This window comes from Odocoileus virginianus, chromosome 10, assembly GCF_023699985.2.
Source record: "Odocoileus virginianus isolate 20LAN1187 ecotype Illinois chromosome 10, Ovbor_1.2, whole genome shotgun sequence".
In the NCBI taxonomy this organism is placed as follows: domain Eukaryota; kingdom Metazoa; phylum Chordata; class Mammalia; order Artiodactyla; family Cervidae; genus Odocoileus; species Odocoileus virginianus.
The window spans coordinates 45,247,979-45,272,438 of record NC_069683.1 but is presented as its reverse complement, the minus strand read 5'-3'; the positions used below and the strand labels follow the sequence as shown (position 1 = coordinate 45,272,438).

At 50.1% G+C, this 24,460-nt stretch overlaps 1 protein-coding gene across 2 annotated transcripts in view; it reads left to right on the top strand.

Annotated features, from left to right (window-relative positions):
- Positions 1 to 246: 246 nt before the first annotated feature.
- The window catches only part of POU2F3 (POU class 2 homeobox 3), an 88,672-nt gene continuing 64,458 nt past the window's right edge, over positions 247 to 24,460 (top strand). Inside the window, exons 1-2 of one of the 2 annotated variants that reach the window (XM_020891401.2) lie at positions 247 to 327; positions 7,411 to 7,479. In XM_020891401.2, coding sequence (XP_020747060.2) covers positions 300 to 327; positions 7,411 to 7,479 — 97 coding nt within the window. In that variant the 5' untranslated portion in view covers positions 247 to 299. Of the gene's footprint in view, positions 328 to 6,532; positions 6,800 to 7,410; positions 7,480 to 24,460 lie in introns of those variants that run through there. The other variant, XM_070473474.1, reaches the window with a different exon arrangement.

The window sequence follows — 24,460 nt, the reverse complement described above, 5'->3', positions numbered from 1 at the left end:
GCAAATCGCTGCTTTGCCTGGGCCCGGGGCCAGGCGCGGGGACCCTGCCAGGGGGCGTGGCCCGCGGCCGCCGCCCGCCGCGCGGCGTGCTCACCTGGGGAGTGTGGCAATCCCGCCGCGCCGAGCGCTGCCCGGGCGGCCGAGAGCGAGCAGCCGAGCGCGCGACGGCGGCGGCGGCGGCTCCCGCGGCGGTGGCGGCCGGGGGCAGGAGGCAGGAGACCCTGGCTTCCCCCGGGGCCCGGCTGGGGCAGACGCGAGGGGCCTGGGGGGGCGCTGGCTTTGGCCCTGCCTGGGGCAGGATGGTGAATCTGGAACCCATGCACCCAGGTGAGGGGCGGAGGGCGCGAGCTCTGACAGGTGTCCCTGCGTGCGGGAAGGAGCGAAGGACAGGGGCGCCGCTCTCGGGGGTCTTGCTCCCCTGAGGCCAGGAGAGGGCGGTGTGGCCAGCGGGCCACCCAGGGCGGGCGGGTGCCTAGAATGTCTGGGGGGCTTGGGGGAAGAATGCAGGTGGGGGCTACAGCGTGGGGGTGGCAGGGCTTCTGAAGGCTCGCAGCACCCCAAGAGCCACAGCTGTGTGGGACCCGGGCTTGCTGGGCTGTCCTAGGCTCGGCAAAGTTGCCCTGTTCACTTACTGCAGAAGTGTGGCTCACTGGCTCAACCAGGGGTGTGGACCTGGGAGCACAGAAGTGAGGGCAGTACTTGTATCCACATGTTGGTGTTTGGTGTCCCCGGCATTTATATGAAGTGGAGGCCAAATGGACATTTGTGCCGTCTAAGGGTGCCTAGGAGAAGCGAACAGAGCTGGGCATTTACAGAGGCACAACCAGGGCAGCTGCTTCGGCGCACATGTATTGATTAGGGCTTAGGGAAGTACGTCTGGCGAATATCAGAGGGGAGTCTACCTGTCCTCAGGTATGTTGGGAGAGAAGGTGGAGCAGACCCCATGGATGAAGGTGTACCTGCTCCCCAGCTGTGTGGATCTAGGTGACCTTATAGGCTGGTGCACGGCGGGGTTGGGGAGTCCATGTGCAGGGGCTGAGCCGGAGCTCTGTGGGACCCTACTGGAGGAGCAGCCTGCTCAGGGGTCTGTGGGAAGTCCTTCTCTCTCTCTGAGAGGGGATGTGAGAGATACATCAGCAGTGGGTGCATGGCGGGGGAGACCCAGGGGTACCCAGTTCCTGTATTCTTTGTTCTATGTCCCATAGATTTCGATTCCAAGCTCTCCTCTCCCCAGGGGTGGGAACCTAGGCCATAGAAATACTCTTCTGGGAGTCAGTTTCCCCTTCATGAAAGGTCTGTGGGCATGGAGTGAACCAAGGCCCTCTCCATTCACCCCGCTGATCCCTCCTTCCCCATCCGGGGGAGGACAGGAGCTCCTAATACCAGAGGCTGGACTTGGTGTTGGAGTGGGCCTTCTGGAGGTCTGAGGGCCTGAGTAGAGAAGGACTCCAGGTGAAGAAAGCTGAGCCTGGTTTGGCCATTTCAAACCAGCGACTTGCCTCTCAAAAGGGGCAGCACCCAATGCATGGCCTTTATTAAGGACTTCAGGGCTGTTGGTGGGAATTTTGTTACCTGGCTTTCTGGAGGAAGAATGGAGGAAGCAATTCTCAAGACCCAACCCAAGGAGCAGGGCAGGCTGGAGAGTTAGGCCCTTCCTGGAGCGGCCAGTCCTGAAATCAAGCAGCAGTGGATGCACGGAGGAGACCCAGGGACTCCAGTTTCCCCCGACATAGTCCTGGTGTGGCTGAGAGAAAGCCAGCTGACAGTGAGGTGTTAACTCTGAGTGGATCCCTGGGCACTAGGATGTGCCAGGAAGGGCTTGGTGAGGCGGAAGGAACCATCCAACTGGGTATCATCCAATGTTTGGGGAAAGTCCATTTCCAGATCCTGAAGCACCAATATGGAGCTGAACGTGGCCAGGAGCCCATCCTGGGCTCTTGTTCCTTCACTTCCCACCAAGAAGGCCTCAGCACACACGGGGAGCAAGACCTCAGGAAGATCAGAGACTTCCTGGGGGTTTTCCACCTCGTTGTCTTCTGGAAGCTCCTGCTCTGGGGGAAGTAGGGGGAGGGGGGACCCTGAAACCCAGCAGGGAGGCCACCTGAGGGTGAAGAGGATCTTGCCGAGAGCCCTAGAGGGTGAGGCTGAGGTGAGGAGGCCGAGCCCTCCTTGCCTGGCCTGGGAGGAAGCTCCAGGCTGATGCTTATCAGAAGCCCGGCACCTCCCCCAGCCCTGTCCCCTGCAGGCAGACATCGAGGGGTGCTGCCTCCTCAGGTGGGGTCTGCATCCACCCGGGCAACCTGAGTCATCTCTCTACATCTGCTTGCTGCCACTCCCCAGCCCACTTCTTCAGCCTGTCTCCCCTTGGGGCTGTCCAGCCTTCCTGTGAGGTTTCTTGGCCCTTCTGTGGTGTCCAGTTCCCCTTTGACAGCACCTCAAAGGGATCACTCAGTTTGGGACTTTCTGTGAAGCCTCTCTGACTGGGTCTCCATTTGAGGGTTCCCTTTGCTGGGTCTTCTCAGTGGGCTTCTTACTCCAAGGTTGTCTTTTTAGGGTCTTTCACTGAGGACCCTGCTGTGGGGTCTCTGAGGGAGGATCCATCTATGGAGTGTCTCCTCGTGGACCCCTCTCTAGGGTCTCTCAGTTCAGGATCCTCTTTGCAGAAATTTGGTCTCTCTCTCTCTCTTTTTTAGTTATTTATATATTTATTTGGCTGCATCGGGTCTTAGTTGTGGCACTTAGGGTCTTTCATTGCAGAACGTGGACTCTCTAGTTGTGATGTGCAGACTTAGTTGCTCCATGGCATGTGGGATTTTAGTTCCCTGACTGGGGGTCGAACCCCTGTCCCCTGCATTGCAAGCTGGATTCTTTTATATATATATATATATATATATGAGTATAGACCATAAAAATGTTGTGATAGTTTCAGGTGGACAGCAGGGGTTCAGCCATACATACACTTGTATCCATTCCTCCCGTCCCATTCAGGCTGGCAAGATGGATTCTTAACCCCTGGACCACCAGGAAAATCCTGAAATCTGGTCTCCTTTGAACCCTGTTTTTTCCCTCCCAGTGATCCTGCATCCTGTGGATACTTTATAAACAGCACTTGCCCTGCGAGTTCCCAGTCTGAGCCCTTGCGGATTCCTCCTGCACTGATTTACTGCAACATTTTGGGGTGGGGTCTGGAGGGGAAGTGGGAGCACACAAAGTAGGGTGTTGACTACCCAGGAGCCCCCCACTCAGCGGCTCCGCGAGCATGTCAGCCCCTGTGCCAGCCCGTCTTTTCGCTCTGATAACCTGGGTGCCAGCCGTGATCCAGGTCTGCCTGGGGCCTCAGCACTTTGTATTTTGTAGAGTGCCTCTCCTTCGACACAAATACCCGAGCATGCATGAGGTCACCAGACACAGGGCACCCCAGCCAAAGAGGGGCTGCTCCCTCCCAGGCCCCAAACAGGTGGAGGGGTAGACAAGAGTCAGACAGAGGGCTTCCCTGGGGGTGCAGTTAAGAACCTGCCTGCCAGTGCAGGGGATGGGGATTTGATACCTGGTTCGTGAAGATCCCATATGCCTGAGGGCAACTAAGCTCGTGCACCCCAACCACTGAAGCCCACTCGCCTTAGAGCCTGTGCTCCTCAACAAGAGAAGCCTCCACAATGAGAAGCCTGCACACCCAGCGACTAGAGAGCAGTACCCACTTTCCGAAACTAGAGAAATTTGATGTGCAGCAACAAAGACCCAGTGTAGCCAGAAAAAAAAAAAAAGAGTCAAAAACCTCAGGCAGAAGAGACAGAGGAGACAGTGGAATTCAGCCTAAGGGGGACACTTAGTTAGTCCCAGGGCACCTCTTGTTTTGCCCCTTTCCTCACTGTGAGCTGTTCCCCATCAGGGTTGGGAAAGAAGATTCAAGTCTCACAGACTGATACCAGTTATGGCTCGGGACCCCAGGGCTGGAATGTCTCATGAGAGGGTGTGCCTTTCTCCTGAAGTGGAGGCAAGAGCTGTCTCCTCCACACAAGAGCTGGAGACATGGCTAGCTTAGAAGCAGGACTGATAGGCCCCTTGAATCGCCTCTGGGAGACGTGCCCCCAGCAGTAGGTGTGGGAGGGAGAAGCCAGGAGGAGCTCCAGTCCCTTCCGAAGAGTTGAAGATGGACCGTAGGAGAGAGGGGAGTGGACCTTTTGCTTTCCCAGGGTCGCCTGGGCCCAGGAGGCCCAGGACTGTGGGCGCCCAGCCCGCAGCCTGGGGAAGTGCTGCCCCTTGGACTCTGCTCCTACAGGTTCACACACACACATCCTGGTTCACCGATGTGTCAGGAGGGGCTGCTGCTGGGTCATGCCAAGGCGTCAGGAGGGCAAGGCCAGCAGCCAACACCTTGCCCCAGCTTCAGAGAATGACGGCGCCAGGGAGGCAGATGAGGGGCTGTCTGGTATCTGGGTTCTTACACAGAGCAGCTGAGCCTCCCCAGGGAAGGGAGTGATGGCAAGGAGCCTCCTCGTGCCAACTGAGATAAGAACAGAGAGAAGCCTGGCCCCACCCCACGCCTCCCCCACTCACCTCCGGCAAGTGTTGTCCGACAGGCAAAGGGTTACGGCGTCTCGGGGAGTTTCGGTGTTGGCCCATTTTTAGGCTGAAACCCAAGAGCTCATTCTGCCCGTCAGCCTCAGCCTGCTACCCAACAGGAACAGGTTCTCAGTATCTTAGCATCCTATGGCACTTAAGGGCTTTTACAGATCATCTCAGCCTGCCCCTCCATGCAGACCCACATCTCTGTCCAATCGCAAAGTATCACGATGTTGCTCCCATGATGGATACATCAAACGAGTAGATGTCCTGGTAGAGTGTGGAGCTTTTGACTCCTTCAAAAGTTATTTTTCAATATGATTAGGACTACCTTTTAATGCTAATTTAAAAGGTCAGAGAGATGGCTTTGCGATAGATTTAAAGATGGTGCAGGGAATGGGTTTTAGAGGAGAGTCTGGCTTACAGGCATAAAATTACAGTTGAGCTAAAAAGTTACCCTTCTTAAAAGTCAGAAGTTTGAAATAAGTTGATTCAGAATACTTGGTTATCATCCCAGCCTCACTACTACTTAAACTCTTCCTGTTCCCATGAGCATTTTTCTAATGAAGTCAGAATTTGGAGAATGCAGATGCCTTTCCACCTAAAGGACGAATTATGATAGTGCTGAGACAGAAAACCAAAGTTGTTTATTGTAATGGGAGAAGGGGACCCCATTGAAGCCTAAGTATCTGGTTAGTTCATTCATTTATTACGTGCTTTCTTTGTGCCAAGTGCTGTGCCAGGCTGTTTTCATTCAATATCTTACTTGCTCATCACAATAACTCTGGGAAGTATCATTCTTTCCTTATCTTTTTTTTTTTTCAGCTGAGAAAACAGGTTCACATGTGTGGCTAGGATTCCCCCTGCTAGTTAGGATAGCACTGGGATTAAATCCAGGTCTGTCTGTCTGCTGTCAAAATCTGTACTCTGCATTCCCAGGACGCTGAAGCAGGTTTAAAAGCCCAATGAGGGTGAGAACTCACCCCCTCCACCCGCTTCCTCATCAGTCTCTGACTTTTTCTCAGCACTGTTGAGAATCCCTATGGGGGAGTGTGACTGAGCCTGTCTGTGGTAGGCAATGCCCAGCTCAAGGGTGGGACTTCATTGGTAGGACAAAGCAAAGCCCATTTCCCCACTGGAGCAGAAAGTGAGGACTAGCAGAAATCCTTTGCAGGCGTGTCCAGGTGGCCCACACTAGTTACGCTGCAGATTTATGCATGACAGATTATACAGAAAGTTTAAAACTGCAGCAGGAAGGACTTTGGTTAGGCTAGAGAAATGCTTTCTCAAGTGTCATGCACTGAGAGGGGTGGCGGGTGTGGTTGCAGGGTTTCCCCTTGAGGTCTGTAACCACACAGGACAGCGTGGATATCTGAGGCGGGCTATACCGGGCTCCATGCATTCATCTGGGAGTGGTCACTTAGGCTGATCTCAAAAATACTCCTCAAACTACAGTGGCTCCTAAAGTTGCTTACACCCTCCCCTGCTGCTGGGGTGTCCAAGGTCTGGAGAGCCTCGGGACTCCCCATCTCTGTCTCGCTTGGCGTGACAGTCACCCCTTCTGCATTGCGGTCACTGCTACCCCTGGGACCACAATTTAAATCTCTGCCAGAGCCACACACGTCATTGCCCTAAACTAAATAAATAAATGAGTTTCTTCCCACTTTTCCCCTGGGGGGAGGTCAACTCTTCTCCCTCATCCTGATCCTCTCCAGACCTCAGGCATCCAGACTGCCAACTGCCTGATTACCTGATGCAAATGAAGATGGCCTGCTTACCCGACATTGGCTGGGGAGCTGGGTATGCAAACTGGCTCACCCAGACTTTATCAGATTTGAAAGAGTTAAAATGCTGCCCCAGAGAAGAGGGTGGGGGTAAGGTGGGGGGGGGGGGTCAACCCAATTTGAATAAAATATTCTTCTGTCTTTAACGGCTTCAGTATTTGAGTGGTTTAATAAGGAGAGGAGTCTAGAGAAAGAGAGTTAGTTCAAAGTTACATCTTTCCTTCTCTCTGTGCACCCTGGAGGAGACTTAGGGGCCTCTTAGGTAGTGGCAGCTGTCTGTTGTGGGTAAATGTTTAATTTATTGAAATGAAGCAGGGCAGACAGGCCAGACCAGCAGCACCTGGGGACTGAGACGGGGGCCTTGTGTAGGCCTTCTCTCGCTGTGAGGCTCTGACCCGCTCACCGCCCCTCTCTTACTAAGAACTGCAAATGTTGAAGGAGTAGGAGAGAAGGTAAGGATTCCCAAAGAGGGCCACACAGATACTAGGGTTTGCTCCCTAGACAGTGGGCTGACCTCTGAGAATCAGGCAGAGAACAGAGGCAGGACTGGGAGAGAAAGATGAGAAGGGCAGGCCTTGGTTCAAGGGTACTCTTACCTCCTAGGTTAGAGTTATTATGGTGGGGGTGGGGGGCAGGGTGGGAGATGGATTTCTTATGCTACTTTAAAAATTACTTACATTCTCCAGATCCCAAATGAAATGAGGATGAAGAATGGGAGGCATTCTCCCCCATGCTCCACCCACCCTCTGTTGTACCCTTCCCCTTGTTTAAATTTTTAACCAGCTGAGCCTGGTGATGGAAGGTAGTGGCAATGAATGCTACAAAGTGGGAGAGACCCTACAGCAGCCCAGGAAAGGGGAGAAAGGAGGCTAGCCTAAGAGAAGAGTACATGTGCCCCCAAGCTTATGAATATTCTAATAGTTGTATGTTCAGGAATCAGGAATTTGAAAGTCTGATGGTTGTTGTAATTACACATTCCTCTTCACTGTTTAGTTACAGCCACATATGTCAGAGTGAGAAAAATTGTGACCTGTTATTAAAATCAGTTGTGTTTTCCCTGCAGATATCAAGATGAGTGGGGACATAGCAGATTCTACAGATGCTCGAAGTGCTCTCAGCCAGGTGAACACAGGTAAGGGTCTTCTCTTCTGGGGACAGAAACAGAAAAGCAAGGGCGGGAGAGGGTTATTGGAATTCATCAAATCATGAATCTCTTATTCATTTCATGTATCCTTTCTGGCTTGGTTTTTCAGCCAATCAGACCCAAAGGCTGAGTCAGGAAATGAAGAGGTTCCCTAGAGATGGGGGTATGACCCTGGAGCCTTTGAACAGTAGACATTGGTCTACAGTAGAGCAAAGTCTCTGGAACTAGGCTAGGATAGGGCCTTAGATCCTTAGAAACAAACAAGTGATGGAGGAGATTCACTTCTCCTTCTCCCCCCCACCTTTTTTGTGTGTGGCTGCACCATGCAGCATATGGGATTATTAGTCCCCATACTAGGGATCGAACCCACACTCTCTGCTGTGGAAGCTTGGCATCTTAACCACTGGACCCCCAGGAACATTCTGAGATTCACTTCTTCATTTGCCATTCCAAGACCCTTAGAAACAACAGGCTGTGTTCCCAGATGCTACTGGCTGACGGAAGGCAAAACCTGTCTTTGGTAAATGGGAACTAAGGCCTTTTAACCCCAGATTTCTCAATAATCCTACTCAAGGATCTAACCAAAGAGGCCCATGTACAAGTGTTCGTCTTCCAAATTACATGCATGTGGGTGGTAAATAGACCCAGAAAGGAAGGCTTAGTGCCTGGAGATGATTTTGCTTTGTGAATAAGAGAAAAAGAACAGAAAAGAATTGAGAAGAAAGTTTCATAGCTCCCTGCTTTTAACTCTGACGTCCTTACTTTGAAAGCTCCATATAATTAAAAAGAACTTAAAGAAAGATGAGTATAAATTGTAACACCACCAAATAACTTTAATAGCATCCCAACAAGACCTCAATTAGTCTTTCATCTAGATCATTAGAGGCATAAAAATTAGAAGTGGAAGAGAATCGATGTCCCCCAGAGCTAAAATCTTTTCCCAAGTCTTCAGGTGCAGTCTCATTCCATTCTTTTTTTTTCCCCCCCCCCCCTTTGGTATTTATTTATTTGGCTGCACTGGATCTTAGTTGTGGTACATGGGATCCCATGGATTCTGTAGGATAGGCGGGCTGGCTCAGTTGCCTTGTGGCATGTGGGATCTTAGTTCCCAGACCAGAGATGGAACCCACATCCCCTGCATTGGAAGGCAGATTCCTAACTACTAGACCACCAGGGAAGTCCCAGTCTAGTTCCATTCTTGAAGCTAAAAGCCTCTGGATCAGGGACAAGAAAACTGGGGGTCTTGTGGAGGCATCTGTAGGATATATTTACCATAAACTTTCCTGCCCGTCCCCCTCCCCAGTTTAGTATTGATACTGTCTGCCTGCACAGGTGGTGGCACAGGTTTTATATTTTGCTTTGTGTCTGGGGACAGTTAAGTTAGGAGAGAGTGGGCCAATTACAACCATTTGTCAATTTTTTTATTAGCTGAGTATGTGCTACTATAGGGTCTATGGAGTGGGGCATCTGTTCTTCCCAGTTGTGAAGAAAATTGCCTTTAATCTCCAGAACTCGAGCAAGGCTTTCAAAGCAGTTCTCCTGAAGAGTATCAGGCCTGTCACTGTTCTGAGCTCTTCCCTAGAAAAAGGAGAGTCCAGAAGCCTTGTTTCAGGAGAAGCTGGGTCACCTTCCCCCTGTAGCAGGCTGGCTGGAGCCAACTCTGTTCATCTGGGCCAGGTATATTGTCCTGGGTATGTGAGGACACAGTTAAGAAAGTGTCCATATGGGTGGAAGAGTGCACTTAGCAGGCTAGCTCTGGAGCTCTGTTATTAGTTATGGGACCAAGTCAAGGTGCCTGTGTCGGGAGTGAGAAGGGCCTATAATAAAACCCTGAAAAGTGAGCCAAGAGATGGAGGGGGTTCAAATCCTGAGACGGGATTGGTTGTTTAGTTGCTCAGTCATGTCCGACTCTTTTACGACCCCATGGACTGTAGCCCACCAGGCTTCTCTGTCCACAGTATTTCCCAGGCAAGACTACTGGAGTGGGTTGCCATTTCCTTTTCCAGGGGATCTTCCCAACCCAGAGATATATCCCAAGTCTCCTGCATGGAAGGCAGATTCTTTACTGCTGAGCCACCAGGAAAGTGAAGAATTCGCCTGCCAATGTAGGAACTACGGGAGACACAGGTTCGATTCCAGGTCGGGAAGATCCCTTGGAGAAGGGAATGGAAACTCACTCCAGTATTCTTGCCAGGATAATTCCGAGGACAGAAGAGCCTGGCGGGCTACAGCCCATAGTGTCCCGAAGAGTCAGACACGACTGAGTGGGATTAGGAAGGTTTATTTGTTACTGGCCATCTCCACAGTTCCGGCCTCCTGTCTGGGAGTGTAGGAGCTCGCACAGACTAGGTTGTAGGTACAAGAATCTGAACGTAAACTGGATCTTTCAAATACAACTGTCATCCCAGTGACTGTCAGTTCAAAATGTGACCTTAGACCACTTTGCTTCCCCAGGAAGCAGGAACAGATAACCTTTGAAGAGTATGGATTTAGAATCAAACAGATGTAGGGTAAAGAAAACAGCTCTGCTGCTTACTGGTTGTGTGATCTGATAAGTTAATTTAGTTTCATCTTTTTCTAAAATTTATTTTTGTCTATTGATTTGGCTACACATAGTTGATTAGTTGATTACTGATTAGTTGCAGCATGTGGGATCTAGTTCCCTAATCAGGGATTGAACCCAGGCCCCCTGCATTGGGAACATGGAGTTTTAGCCACTGGACCACCAGGGAAGTCCCAGTTCATGTCTTTTAAAGGGGACAATTAATGTACATCCTTAGAAAGTAGGTTGAGAACTGGTATGTTTAAAGCCATTAGCACAGTCATGACAGCTGTGGCCATCATTTCCTCAAATGACATCATTAAGGTTTTGTGATTCTGGGGTCTTCCCTGGTGGTCCAGCAGTTGGGACTCTGAATTTCCACTGCAAGAGGCATGGGTTCAATCTTTGGTGGGGTAACTAAGATCCCACATGTCATGAGCCCGGCCAAAAAAAAAAGATGCAATGTATATAATGAACCTTGCTGCTAAGTGTTTTGGGGCTGCAGGTAGCTAGAGCTCCCTTCACCCCTTCACCCAGGCCTCGAGGGTCAACCCTAGGTATTGATCCTGCTCCTTTCTTCCACCACTCAGGGAAGAATTCTTAATGGGTCCTCCACTCCAAGGAGACCCTTTAGTCCATGTTGTCTGGAACACCTCTAACCCCAGATCCTTCACTTTTAGGGGCTCAGCTTGGTAGCTGGTAACATCCATACTTGGGTGATTGTCAAATTACTGCATGTTTTTAAGGGCAAGAAAAAAAGAGGTAGCTAATTAAAGTAACCAAACTTCCTGGAAAGTCGTTCTGACTCATTTTTTATGAAGGAAAGCTCATGGTGAGTCACAGTGGTTACCAACCTGATTTAATGGCTTCCTTTGGATTTTTGAAAGGCAGATTCCCCTTCCAGGCAGTGCATGAATTAAGGGGTAGTTTGTCTCTGGGTTTTAAAGGAACTATAAACAAGGGTGACCTAGAAAGCCCCAGCTCCCAGAGAACACCCTCGGTGTTGTGTAAAATCCCCAAGGGGCACACGGTGGGAGTTGAGAAAGGGAAGTGAATTTCCCATTCACGCTGGCCAGACCGGCAAAAGAAAGCGTTCCCCAGTCCAGACACAGACCTCCCTGGCTGGTAGAGACCTGGCAAGGCCGATCATCCTTCCCTTTCCTGCATCTGGGCAGACAGAGGTAAATTCAGAGTATCTTTGTGACCCCACGAAGGATCAGAGAAAGCTCCCGATCCCCTGTCCAGTGCTGTTTCTACAGTCCCCAGAAAACTGGAACCAAGCTGTTTCAGCAACATTGTTGCTGTTTTATCAGCTCAGTCCAGTCTGACTCTCTGTGACCCTATGGACTATAGCCCTCTAGTCTCCTCTATCCATGGGATTTTCCCAGGCAAGAAATACTGGAGTGGGTTGCCGTTCCCTTCTCCAAAGCTGTTTCTAAGCTTCTAAACTTTTCTGAATCCCTCCTTTGAATCCCTGTTTTTACTTTTCCTTCAGTCTTGAGCTGACATCATTTTTTTTTTCTGTTCTCCCTTGAGTGGTTGATAAGAAAATAAGCTTACCCACACTTCAAAAGCCCCTGTGAACTGACCAGCCCCAAGCACCCACGCAGCTGACCCTATGACTTTTGACCACACCGGTCATGATGTAGCCTCCATCACAGGGGAGGACAGATGGGGTGGTCTTGGGAAAAAGAAGATAAAGACCAGTCACATCCACGGAGTCCCCTTCCCGTACCCAGGCCCATGGAGCCAGCTGTAACTACATCACCTCATTTCATTCTTACAATCCACATTTTTATCAATGAGGAAATTGTGACTCAGAATGAAAAACTAACTAGCCCAAGATCACACAGTTTCTAACCAGGAATCAACTCGGGCCTGCTTGATTCAGGCTGTTAACTCCCTGAAGATTACTGGGCAAGTGTTCCCTACCTGGATGTTGATTTTCCTCCCCATTAAGGAGGATTTGGGGGCTTCTCGGTGTAAAGAATCAGGAGACAGGTGGGGAGGGTTGTTGTTCCCTGGGCTTGGAAGATCCCCTGGAGTAGGAAAAGACAACCCACTGCAGTATTCTTGCCTAGGAAATCCGGTGGACAGTGGAGCCTGGCAGGGTACGGTCCACAGGGTTGCAAAGAGTCAGACACCACTGAGCGACTAAATGACAACAACAAAGGAGGGTTTGGGGCTGGATAATCTTTAAGGGCTGGATTTTTAAAGACGTGTACACAGCTCTGCTTTTCAAAAATCTCATTCATCGGTTCACACACCCACATGGTGCGTTTGTGTGTGGGCCTCCTCAGGCCCGAGCTGCCTGTCCACCCCATTGCCTCCCTCGGCCCTTACATCCCCTCCTTCTTTCATCCCTCTCGGCCCACTCTCCTCTGACTCCCCCAGCTGCCTTGCTGAGTTCAGGCTCCGATCTCTCCTCTGACTTCGCTGGCAGGTCCCCTTGTGTCAGACCCTGGGTTCAGAAAGATGAAGAAACCGTCCCTGCCTTCAAGGAGCTTTTCTCCAGGACTTCATGGTGGAGTGGATGACGGAGGCAACTTGTGCCTGCCAAGAGCACCTTGAACAAAGCATTTGGCCTTTACAACAGTTCTATGCGGCTAGATGGCACCATCCCACTTTGCCGATGGGGACATTGAGGCTGGTTAGCCAATTTCCCCAAGATTCTGAATCTAGCAAGTGATGTAATTAAACCTGGGTCTTCCTAGTGACTTTTTTTTTTAATAATTTTGCTTACTTATTTATTTTTGGCTGTGCTGAGTCTTCGTGGCCGCGCAGGCTTTTCCCTAGTTGTAGAGAGCGGGAACTACTCTCTAGCTGTGTTGTGTGGGCTTCTGACCTTGGTGGCTTCTCTTGTTGCAGAGCACAGGCTCTAGGGCATACAGACTTCAGCAGTAGCGGCTCGTGGGCTCAGTAGTTGCGGCTCTCTTTCTAGTGCCTCTTCACCTAAAGAAGGTGGTGGGAGGACTAGAGACCTGCAGGGGGAACAGGGGACAGATGACACAAGAGAGTGGCAGCATCCATCAGAGAGATGCTGAAACAATGGCGAGTGGCTCCAGCCAAAGGGCCCAGAGGGGAGCCAAGCCCCTGCTGGGGGTGGGGTAACAGTCTCTTCCAAGAGACAGAAGCCTTGTCTGCAGCCAAAAGGCACTTGCTGGGAAAGAGAGAGAAAGAGCTGGGGTCCACTCACTCCCTTTGGTGAAGTGTGGAGGGTGAGGATCTGACCGCAGAGAGAAGTGTCTCCTCTCTTCTCTCATCCAGCCTTACCAACGTACCGGCCCCGGCTCCTCACAGTCTGCAGGCTCAGCTGTCATCAGTGGGGTGAGGGGACTGCAGACCCCGAGGACAGCGGAGCAAATGCCTCGGCACTCTGTCCTGCTCAGAGGTCTGGAGAGGAAGGACTCCGCGAGGGGAGCCCACGGGGAGGAGAAGGTGGACAGGAAGTAAAGGGGGCAAGGACTGGACTTCATCGGTCATGCCTTCCTGTTGCCCTTCTCGGCTGCAGTCACTTATCTGTGAGGTGAAACGGCTCACTGTGTCGCATTCTCCAGAAGGACCAGCCAGGCAAGTTAACTGTGCACTTTGAGACACTTTGCAGAAAGTGTCTCTTCACTTACATCTGGGAACTTTTTTTTTTTTTTAATAATGAATTTGTATTGGAGCATAGGTGCTTTACAATGTTGTGTTAGTTTCTGCTGTTCGGCAAAGTGAGTCAGTTATCCACATACATATCTCCCCTCTTTTTGGATTTCCCTCCCGTTTAGGTCACCACAGAGCACTGTGTAGAATTCCCTGTATAGCAGCTTCTCATTTGGTTCAGTTCCGTTCAGTCGCTCAGTCGTGTCCGACTCCTTGCGACCCCGTGGACTGCAGCACGCCAGGCCTCCCTGTCCATCACCAACTCTCGGAGCTTACTCAAACTCATGTCCATCAAGTCAGTGATGCCGTCCAACCATCTCATCCTCTGTTGACCCCTTCTCCTCCCGCCTTCAATCTTTCCCAGCATCAGGGTCTTTGTAGTGAGTCGGTTCTTCGCATCAGGTGGCCAAATTATTGGCGTTTCAGCTTCAGCATCAGTCCTTCCAATGAATATTCAGGATTGAGTTCCTTTCAGATAGACTGGTTGAATCTCCTTGCTGTCCAAGAGACACTCAAGAGTCTTCTTGAACACCACAGTTCAAAAGCATCAATTCTTTTGTGCTCAGCTTTCTTTATAGCCCAACTCTCACATCCATATGTAACTACTGGAAAAACCATAGCTTTGACTAGACAGACCTTTGTTGGCAAAGTAATGTTTTCTCTGCTTCTTAATATGCTGTCTAGGTTGATCATAGCTTTCCTGTCAATGAGTAAGCGTCTTTTAATTTCATGGCTGCAGTCACCATCTGCAGTGATTTTGGAGCCCCCCAAATTAAAGTCTGTCACTGTTTCCATTGTTTCCCCATCTATTTGCCATGAAATGATGGGACCAGATGCCATGATCTTAGTTTTCTGAATATTGAGTTTTAAGCCAACTTTTTCACTCTCCTCTTTCACTTTCATCAAGAGGCTCTTTAGTTCTTCTTTGCTTTCTGGCATAAGGGTGATGTCATCTGCATATCTGAGGTTATTGATATTTCTCCTGGCAATCTTGATTCCAGCTTATGCTTCATCCAGCCCGGGATTTTGCATGATGTACTCTGCATATAAGTTAAATAAGCAGGGTGACAATATGTAGTTTTGATGTACTCCTTTCCTAATCTGGAACCAGTCTTTTGTTCCATGTCCTGTTCTAACTGTTGCTTCTTGACCTGCATACAGATTTCTCAGGAGGCAGTTCAGGTGGTCTGGTATTCCCATCTCTTGAAGAATTTTCTACAGTTTGTTGTGATCCACACAGTCAAAGGCTTTGGCATAGTCAATAAAGCAGAAGTAGATGTTTTTATGGAACTCTCTTGCTTTTTCGATGATCCAACAGATGTTGGCAATTTGATCTCCGGTTCCTCTGACTTTTCTAAATCCAGCTTGAACATCTGGAATTTCCCGGTTCATGTACTGTTAAAGCCTGGCTTGGAGAATTTTGAGCATTACTTTACCAGCATGTGAGATGAGTGCAATTGTGCCGTGGTTTGAACATTCTTTGGCATTGCCTTTCTTTGGGATTGGAATGAAAACTGACTTTTTCCAGTCCTGTGGCCACTGCTGGTTCTCATTAGTTATGTTAAATCTGACAGTTTTCTGCATGGTTTTAAGAAGCAATGGACACAATTATATGGGGGAACCTGGAGAGGTTAGTGATTCTCATAAAGGCCCAAAGAAAGAATGAGGAACTGATTCAGGACGAGAAACCCCATCTCGATTTGTTTATTCCTGGTACCTCACCGTCTCCACCCTACTGCATCCCCAAGAAAAGGTCTGAGGATAAAGAAACTATAGCTCACTGCAACCAAGAGATGCAGTTCCAGGCAGAAACAAGCAGAAGACTCTGGAGATGTGTGTGGTTTTTGACACAAATGTTTATGCAATAAAACTATTCTTTCAATGACACAGAGGACAGCCGAGGTCTAGGAAGTACCTGGGGTGAGGTGAGACTTGGGGGAGGGTACGGAAGTGTCTCCTCTTGATAGCTCTTCCTAATGAGGCATGGGGGTAAATACACACACACTCACTTGCACACCTTTTATGATTAAATGACAGAGTAGGTGTGAAAGCATTTTGCAAAGTGTCTGTCACCGTACAAATATAATCTATTATTAGGTTGATAATTGTCAGAAACATTCAGGAGACGAGATAAAGCTCTGTCACTTAGCAGTGTGGGACCAGTCTGCTGGTGCCCTAGACCTGAGTTTGCGTGTCACAATATGGGGAGGAGAGGGCTGGCTGCAGGAATAAAGTGAAGGGAATGGGCCAGGTGGGCTCTAGGACTCAAGCCTAGGGACTCTGGTCCCATGCCTTAGTCTGAACCTACTCAGTCCCTTATCTCTCTGGAGGAGAAAAAGGAAGTCACAGCACCTGCAGATGTCCAGGGGGAACTGACAAATTCCTGGGGAGGCCAGGATCCTGAGAGGGAATCTCATTCATGCCTCACTCTTCCTTTGGAGACATTTCAAAACCGTCCCTGGAAAATGAAAGAATCTGTTGTTCTTAGAGCTGTTTTCCTATTTATCATCCATCCTTAAGAAAAGCTAACCCCACCATTTCTCTTGGCCACCTATCTTTATAGGATGCAATTCTCAGTGTCTAGAAGCCCTTATCTCTTGCCTACTAGACCTTCTTGCTGTAGCAAAAGCCCCTTGCCTCTTGTGCTGGCCTTCCACAAGTGGTTTCTGTCTCACTGTGTTTCCAGTTTCTGTGGCCAGGAGATTAGGAGGTACTCATTCACCGTCCAGGCTTCCTACTGTGGCCGTGTGCGCTGGAGACCTCAGGGGAGCAGCCTGTGGTGTCAGGAGGTATCTGCCACCAGCACGCAGAGAACCTCAGCAAATAAAACAGCTACTCCAGCAGCTCACACCTGTGCTGCCCAGCTCACAGACACTTTCTCACCGTCTAGTCCCAAATCCAACCCCACAGAGCAGGACCACGCTGCTCAGATGACAGGTGGCTGGGCCAGTCCTGCCTGGCACCTGTCCCTCTTCCTTTCTGGGGTCCCTTGAAGGATGTACCCTGCTCCCTGCCCAGCTGCCCTCCCTGCCCAAGCAGCCCTGAAGTGCTTGGACCTCCTTTTCTCTTCAGTCTAAGAGGGAGTAAAGTGAGGTGGCCACGTGGAGGGGCGTCGGTGTATTGTCTTTTTATCATCCTGGTTTCATCAGTGGTCATTCCTTAGGGCACTGCTTCTTAAATGAGGTGGGTTGCAGGACCAGTCATTTTATTTCAGTCACAGACCAGCCCACAGTCCCACCATCCAAGACTGGTAATGCAGCTTATACCCACTGTACACATTCAACAGTACCCAAGCTGGTCTACACCACATCCACAGAGAGTGCTCACTAATCATGTGCTCGGGGTGCTGTGAGCATTTCTAAATTCTGACTCTGTGTTTGGATGCGTCTGGTCCCAGACCTCGATGAACAAGTCAGACCAGCCTGGTTGTGGGACCACATTTGGAGATGCCCTGCCTTCGAGGATAAGGATGTGTCCAAGAATACCCATTTCCTTTGGCTTCCCATGGGCAATGGATATATCATATGAGCTTCTGAGCATCCCTTCTGCTCCCACTGTGGGTGTCGTGGGGGCAGTGATTGGGAGATCCAGCAGGAGAGGTAGGTCCAGGCAGTCCTTTGCTGTCGGAGGTGGAATGACACCCCCACAACACACACACACACACACACGATTCCAGAGGCTCAACTCAACACTGTAGCTTCTGGGTTGGATCCCTGCATTAAGGCACCTAAACTGCAGCCCCACTTCTCAAGCTGTGAGTAGATTTGCTCTCTTGGGGCTACTTTACTCTTCAAGAAACAATTAGGACAGTGAACACCTGGTGTGCAAAAGTGCTCAGCAAGTGGAAAAGGAATCTGCAGAGAAATGAGCAACCAAATTAGAGTTAAGTCTTAGGGCTTGAGGGTTTCCCTAGTGGCTCACATGGTAAAGAATCTGCCTGCCAATGCAGGAGACCCAGGTTCCAGCCCTGCTTTGGGAAGATCCCCTGGAGAAGGAAATGGCAACCCACTCCAGTGTTCTTGCCTGGAGAATCCCATGGGCAGAGGAGCCTGGTGAAGTACAGTCCATGGGGTCACACAGAGTCGGACACGACTGAAGCGACTTAGCATGCACGACTGGGGTAACAGCAGGGCCCTGGGAGACTCAGGGAGGGCAGGCCTTTGTGCCAAGCCGGGAACGTGGGAAACAGAGCTGCGGGCATCTCCCAAAAAAGCAGTAGTGCTGTTGACTCAAAAAATAATAGGTGTTAATTTGCATGGCATTTTACATATGCCCTGCTTTCCATCTCCTACCACTGGAGAAGCATGGCCGAAGTCCCCCAGGATTGTCTTCTCCTGTCACCCCCTCTAGGAGCATCACTGTGTCCTCCAGACGCCAGAATTTTCACCACCCAGCCCGTCCTAAAATTAGGCCAACCTGGGGGAAAAAACAGCAGTGGGCCTTGCTTGGGTGTGCAGGGTCCAGATTTGCACTAGAGAAGAAGGCAAGTGGCCTGGCAGGTCTGGGACCCTTTGGGCACCTTGGTGTGGGGTGCCCCCCTTGCCTGCTGTGGCTGCAGTGAGGCCCACCCCACCTACTTGGTGGGCAGGGGGCTTGCCCACCCCACCTACTTGGACTGGGGAGAGGAACAAAAAATCTAAGCCGGGGAGCCCAGAGAGGTGTCACCCAAAGGAGAGGAAACCCAATGGTTGCCATGACGATGGGGCCTGGTGCCTGATTTGCATAGAGCAATGATTTCCATACTGCAGGGTGGATTTCCATATCCCTGCCTCAAAGCCTGTTGGGGCCAGGAGGGGGAGAGGGGAGAGGTTATTTGAAATTCAAATGAGGGTGATTAAGGTTTTCTTGAGGAGGGAAGCGCGGACAAAAGGGGTTAAGCAGGCTGGGAAACGTCTGCTCAGGGCTGCAAGATATCAAAGGGAGGCGGCTGCTCTGGGCTGGCTTCTCCCACCCCTGTCTCCATCCCCTCGCCCCCTCACCACAGGCCACTGGAGGCTGAGGGTGGCTGAGTGGAGTATTAGTGGCTTCGGCCTCCCAGGAGAAACGGCTAGGTCTTTATCCCCCTCCTGTCTCCAGACTCAGTTTACCTTCCAGGGTCCTAAAAGATGCTTGGGTTCTTAAAGACCATTGAGTGAGTTCATGAGTTCTAGTTCTGGGCTCAGACCTACCACCCTCTGCTGACAACAGACTGGTCATCTCAGTTTTTGTATCAGTGAAGCTGGAGAAGCAGTCTGCACCTCCTTGTCTGACTGAGGAGATGTGAGGAGACAGGCATTCTGGAGTCATCTCTGCCATGAACCTGTTCCAAAAAATCACCTCCGTCTCCAGGCCCTGAGTTTGTGCATTGGACGAAGGATCTGAACTTGAGGGTCTCTGAGATCACTTCTGGCTCTAAGATGCTGAAGTCTGTGAGCACATGCTGATCCTAGGTGCTCACCGGTTGTTATTTGTGAGATGTGGGTTGCTGCACCCCCAGTTCCTCTAATGTGTTAGGAAGCGCAGCCCTGTCCCCCAGTTTATCAAGGTGCAGGACTTAAATGCAGTGACTTTGGAGCCAGAGTCTGTATTTGAATCCCAGCTTCTCTACTTACTAGTTATAGGACCTTGGGCTGGTTACTTAATGTCTCAGCTCAGCTTCCTAGACTGTAAAATGGGGGTAATAGTAGAGGTGGGTCTCATAGGGTTACAGTGAGGTTTGAATAAGCCAACATCTGTAAAGCACTTAGGATGGAGCCTGAGTGAGTGAAAGTTCCTCGGTCGTGTCTGACTCTTTGCAACCCTATGGACTATACAACCCATGGAATTCTCCAGGCCAGAATACTGGAGTGGGTAGCCTTTCCCTTCTCCAGGGGATCTTCCCAACCCAGGGATCAAACCCAGGTCTTCCACATTGCAGGCAGTTCTTTACCAGCTGAGCCACAAGAGAAGCCCAAGAATACTGGAGTGGGTATCCTATCCTTTCTCCAGCAGATCTTCCTGAACCAGGAATTGAACCGGGGTCTCCTGCATTGCAGATGGATTCTTCACCAACTGAGCTAAGAGGGAAGCCCCTAGAGCAGGGCCTGCCATACAGTAATGCAATACAGGAATGCTATTTGCCAGTGTCAGTATCAGAAAGACAAATTGTCCACACGATGGAGCAGTGACCCAACGGCCCATTGAGGGACCCTCTGTTAGAAATATGGGCTGTCTCTGAATGGACCTACCTGTGAATTCATTCACTCAGGGCCCACACACTGTCATAGCCACCTGTGCTTGGGAGTGTGAAGCATGCGTCAACAAAGGGCCCTAAAATAAACTGACATAAGGCAACCCAGAAATGGCTGGAAGGAAGGGAAAGAGCTAGTGCCAAGACCCCTCCTCCCCACACCCAGTGCTTAGACATGCTACAGATTCAAGGAGACTAGAACATGTTTATAGTTCTGGAAATCTAAAGGTCTTTTTTCCTTCTCAGGTTTCTGCAGCAACTCCATTATGTGTTTTCATTTGGAGATAGATAGTATATACACTGTGGTGTAGTCAGTCTTGGCTGGTGGACAGATGTGGGCTTGAGTTTCTACTTGACAAATTACTAACCAGTAACCTTGGGCCAGGTTGATTAGCCTCTCTGAACCTCAGTTTTCCTCATCTATGAAATGGGATAATAAGAGCACCTACTCATAGGGTGATGATGAGGATTAAATGCTGTCCTATGTATAAAATGTTTAATACAAAGCTTGGTGCGTAATAAATGCTCAATAAATGCCAACTATTAATTAATCCCTGTTATTTGAAAACAGTGTTCTGTTGCCAAAATGTTTGAAAATTCTCTGGTCTAGTCCTATCCTCCTATTTTATGGGGAAAGAGGCTGGGGTCAGAAAAAGGGGAATGACTTTCCCAAGGTCACAGCAGGGGATTGAGATCCCTGTTTCTTTAGAAACCTTTCCCTACCCTAGGGGTAGTCCTCTGTCTTTCGTTTTCTGTTGTTTCTTTGGACAAAGCCTCATCTCTCCTCACCACCCATCTCTCAGAAGTGGCCACTCCAACGCTTGGAACGGGAGGCCCAGAAGGGGAGGATGAGGCATGACACGGTGAGAACAAGGGCACGGTGTCTGGTGGCAGAGGACATTAACAGGTCTCGCTGTCTCTGAGCCTCAAGTTTCCTCACTGGTGAAGTAGGAGTTCTGGAATCCCTAGCCCCGTAGACTTCACAGGCAGGCGAGGCTCTCTTAAGGATGGGAAATGAAAGTGTACTGCCCAGAAAGGAACAAACTCAGCACAAGTCCCCAAGACCCATGCTCCCTGGCCAGCCCATGGGGCCTGCCTCCAGAGCTGAGAGATCGGGTTTCCATTCCTCCAGGTTGGGCTCCGTGACCCAGCCTCAGTTTCCTTATCTGTAAAATGAGTTGTGAGGTGGGAGTGTATCTGTGGCTGCTGAAGGAAGTGTCAGTTGTTCTACAAATGTGAGATAGCATCTTCCGTCTAAGCTTTCCTACCGCACACGTGCCCTTCTGAGCCACACAAAGGACATGTGTGTACCTGTGTGAAGCCCAGAGCCCCACTGCATCTACGCAGTGTCTCTTACCAACCTTAAACCTCTTCCCCTCTCAGGACTGGGGGAGGAGTGGGCTGGGGGCTGGTCTGGAGGAGACCTTTAGGAAACACCTCAGGTGTGGTCAGAAGGCAAGTTTGGGCATCAGAGCTGGGGCTTTGTTCCTGCTTTGCCACGCATTACCTGTGTGGCCTTTAGCTCATCACTCATCCCGTCTGGGACTCAGTTTCCTCACCTGTCAGTGGTGAGTGCAGTACTGGGAGTCTGCGTGATCCTGTTCAGCACAAGAAAGTGCTAATAGAAAAATAGCAGCCATCTGTGCCCAGAACCCTGGGTTTCCTTAACAGAGTTTTTCCTTTCAAGTTGGATTTTTATTGTTTTCCAGGGTCAAGGGATGATGAGTGGAGACTGGGCTGGGGAACCTGGCCCTTTGACCCCATTCCAGGCCGGGACCCGTGTCCCTAGTCTGTTTTTACTGGAACCTGGCACATCTGACCACATGCTCCTTCAGCGTAACCTCTGATCACACTGCCCACTTTGGGCCTCAGTGTGTGGCCAGCAGAAAGTGCAGGTGCAGTGTGGGGGGCCCCAGGAGTTCCCCCATAGCTCAGACTGAGAGGAAATGAGGATTCTGTTTCCTAAAAAATTAGAAGACCTTGGGGAGGAGCCTTTCATGTATCAAAGAATGACAACAAATTATAAAGGGAAGCCGGAGGAGGCCGGGCCTCCCTTTTAGCAAAGGTGGATGAGTGGGTACCCTCTGTCCATGGTCACCCGGCCCCATGCCCCTGGCATCTGTGAGAATGTCCTGGAGAGCAAGGCTTTGTACAATGGCACAGGTGGAGAAAGCCACTGGGACACTCATAGGCCATGTCACAAGGAAGCCCTTGCGACTTCAGTTGTGTTTGCCCTGCCATTCTAGAGAAGAAGCTTTAAATCATGAAAATCCACAGATGGTCAGAGCTGGAGGGACCTTGAAAGATCTTCCTGTCCTGGGGTAGCAAGTGGGTTTCTTCAGGAGAGCCGCTTCTGATCATCGGTGGTGGTCACTATGAACTGAGTTTAGGAGAAGGAAGTTGAGGACAGCGGTTCATCAGTGATGTCTGCCCAGGGCACGCCTCCCTCACTGCATCTTTGCAGCTGCTATCCACAGCTGAGAACATTCAGCCAGTGGAGAACTGCAGCTCCGATCTCCCATCCCATAGGCCAGCATCCTCCCCCAGCCCACCAGGGTCCTCCCGTGTCCCGTTCTTCAGGTGGCCTCAGGGGCCAGCCTCAGTTTCCTTTGAAACTGAGAAACGCCGGGGCGTTTCTTTGCTCCCACGAAGAAAGGTGGCATGAATACAGACAGAATTTTTGGTTTTAGTATGAAAGGGAGGTTGAAGGCTACGGAGATAAAGCAACTTGCCCAAAGTCCAGCAGAAAATAGCTTTTGAAGTAACCCTTGTGCTCAGTCTACCGTGTGCTCTCTGTACAGAACTCTGGCCATTAGGCCACAGTGCCCAGTTCCTTGGAGGAATCTCAAGTAACAAAAAAGGTAGGCATGGTGTCTGTGGGGTCCTGGGAAAAACTGTTCTGACTGGTTGGAATGACCTCACTGGGAAGTCTCTTGGTTTGCTCTCGTGGCTGCCTCCCCAGCAGGGTCTCCAAAGGTGCTGGTTATTTTAATCATTGCTATCCCAGGAAGTGCCAACACGTTGCCAAGTAGTCATAAAGTGACAGTGGAAGTCTTACTGGGTTAACCTGGGAGCAGAGCTGGTGAGAAGACAAGCAGCCCAGAAACGGGAGAGTTTCAGCCTCACTGCAGAACACTCCCTGTGTGTTTACCAGGCAAGAGTGAAAAATCCTGCTGGAACTGTTCTCCATTCCTGTGCTTCCACTTCCCTCACCCAGAGAATTGCTCCCCAGGCAAACTCACACCCCAGTGCTGCCAAGGCATGCAAATCAGTGGGCCTGCAAGACTGTGGCTCAGAGGTGGGAAAGTGGAGGGCTAGACAGCTCCTCCTGTCTCCGGTTCTGGTTCCAACAGGGGTCTTTGCAGGTGGTTGGGACTGCTGACCTGGTGCTTACCAGATGCCAGGGAGAAGAGACAGAGATGGAAGTTGCCTTGATCCCTGTGTTCCTCCTATAGACAGATCCTTGACCTTTCTCACTGGGACTCTATTGAGTATTACTCCATCCTGGTCTAAGGAGATTCTATCCAGAACCCTGGTGTTCCCCACCAATTCGAGATGCCTTTTACCCTCTTTTAGTCACTGACTATGCTTATGTACTAGTCATGTCCAGCTCTTTGTGACCCCATGGGTTGTAGCCCGCCAGGCTCCTCTGTCCATGGAATTCTCCAGGCAAGAATACTGGAGTGAGTTGCCATGCCCTCCTCCAAGAGATCTTCCCGGCCCAGGGATCGAATCTGGTTCTCCCACACTGCAGGCAAGTTCTTTACCATCTGAGCCCCTCAATTCAAAAACCACTTCTACAACATCTCCGAAATAAGCAGCCTCTGCTTCAGCTCTGTTGACATGAAACCATGGGTTTCACTGCTGGACAATTCCACATTTGACGCAATTCTTCCTTATCCTGAGGTGAGCCTGCTTCTTGGCAGCCTCCACCACTGACCCTTGTGGAGCTGGGTTTTAGGACCTGCAGGGTAAGCCTACTCCACATCCAAACCAATATTTGTGGAAGAAAGAAAAGTACTCTGACATTTACCTAAGCACATACTATGTACCAGCACTGTGCCAGGTAGAGCTTTCAAATGTTCCCTCATCAAATTACTTTAAAAAGTTTTATTTTGAAAAACTTCAAATATATAGAAAAGAGAAGAAACAGGTTAACAAACAACCATATACCTACCACCTGGATTTAATAACTTAGCATCTTGCCATATTTGTTTCATCCATTTGGCAGGGAGGTGGGGGTGGTGGAATATTTTATTTTTAACTTTTTATTTCAAACACACATGAAGGTAGACACTAATAATGATGAGTCCCCATATACTCATTGCCTACTGTCAACAACCATCAAGTTTCTGCCATTCTTGTCTCTGAAGTATTTTCCTGCAAACTATAGACATTATAAACATTTCAATCCTAAATATGGCAGTATGTGTCTCTAAGCCATAAAAGACATTTTCCTTCTTGACCACAGTACTGTTACCACACTTAACAAAATGAACCTCTCATATAATTCTTGTGGCCATCCTAGGAAGAAGGTTGGATCTAAGGGCATGTGTTCTCTTCTCTAGGCTAGA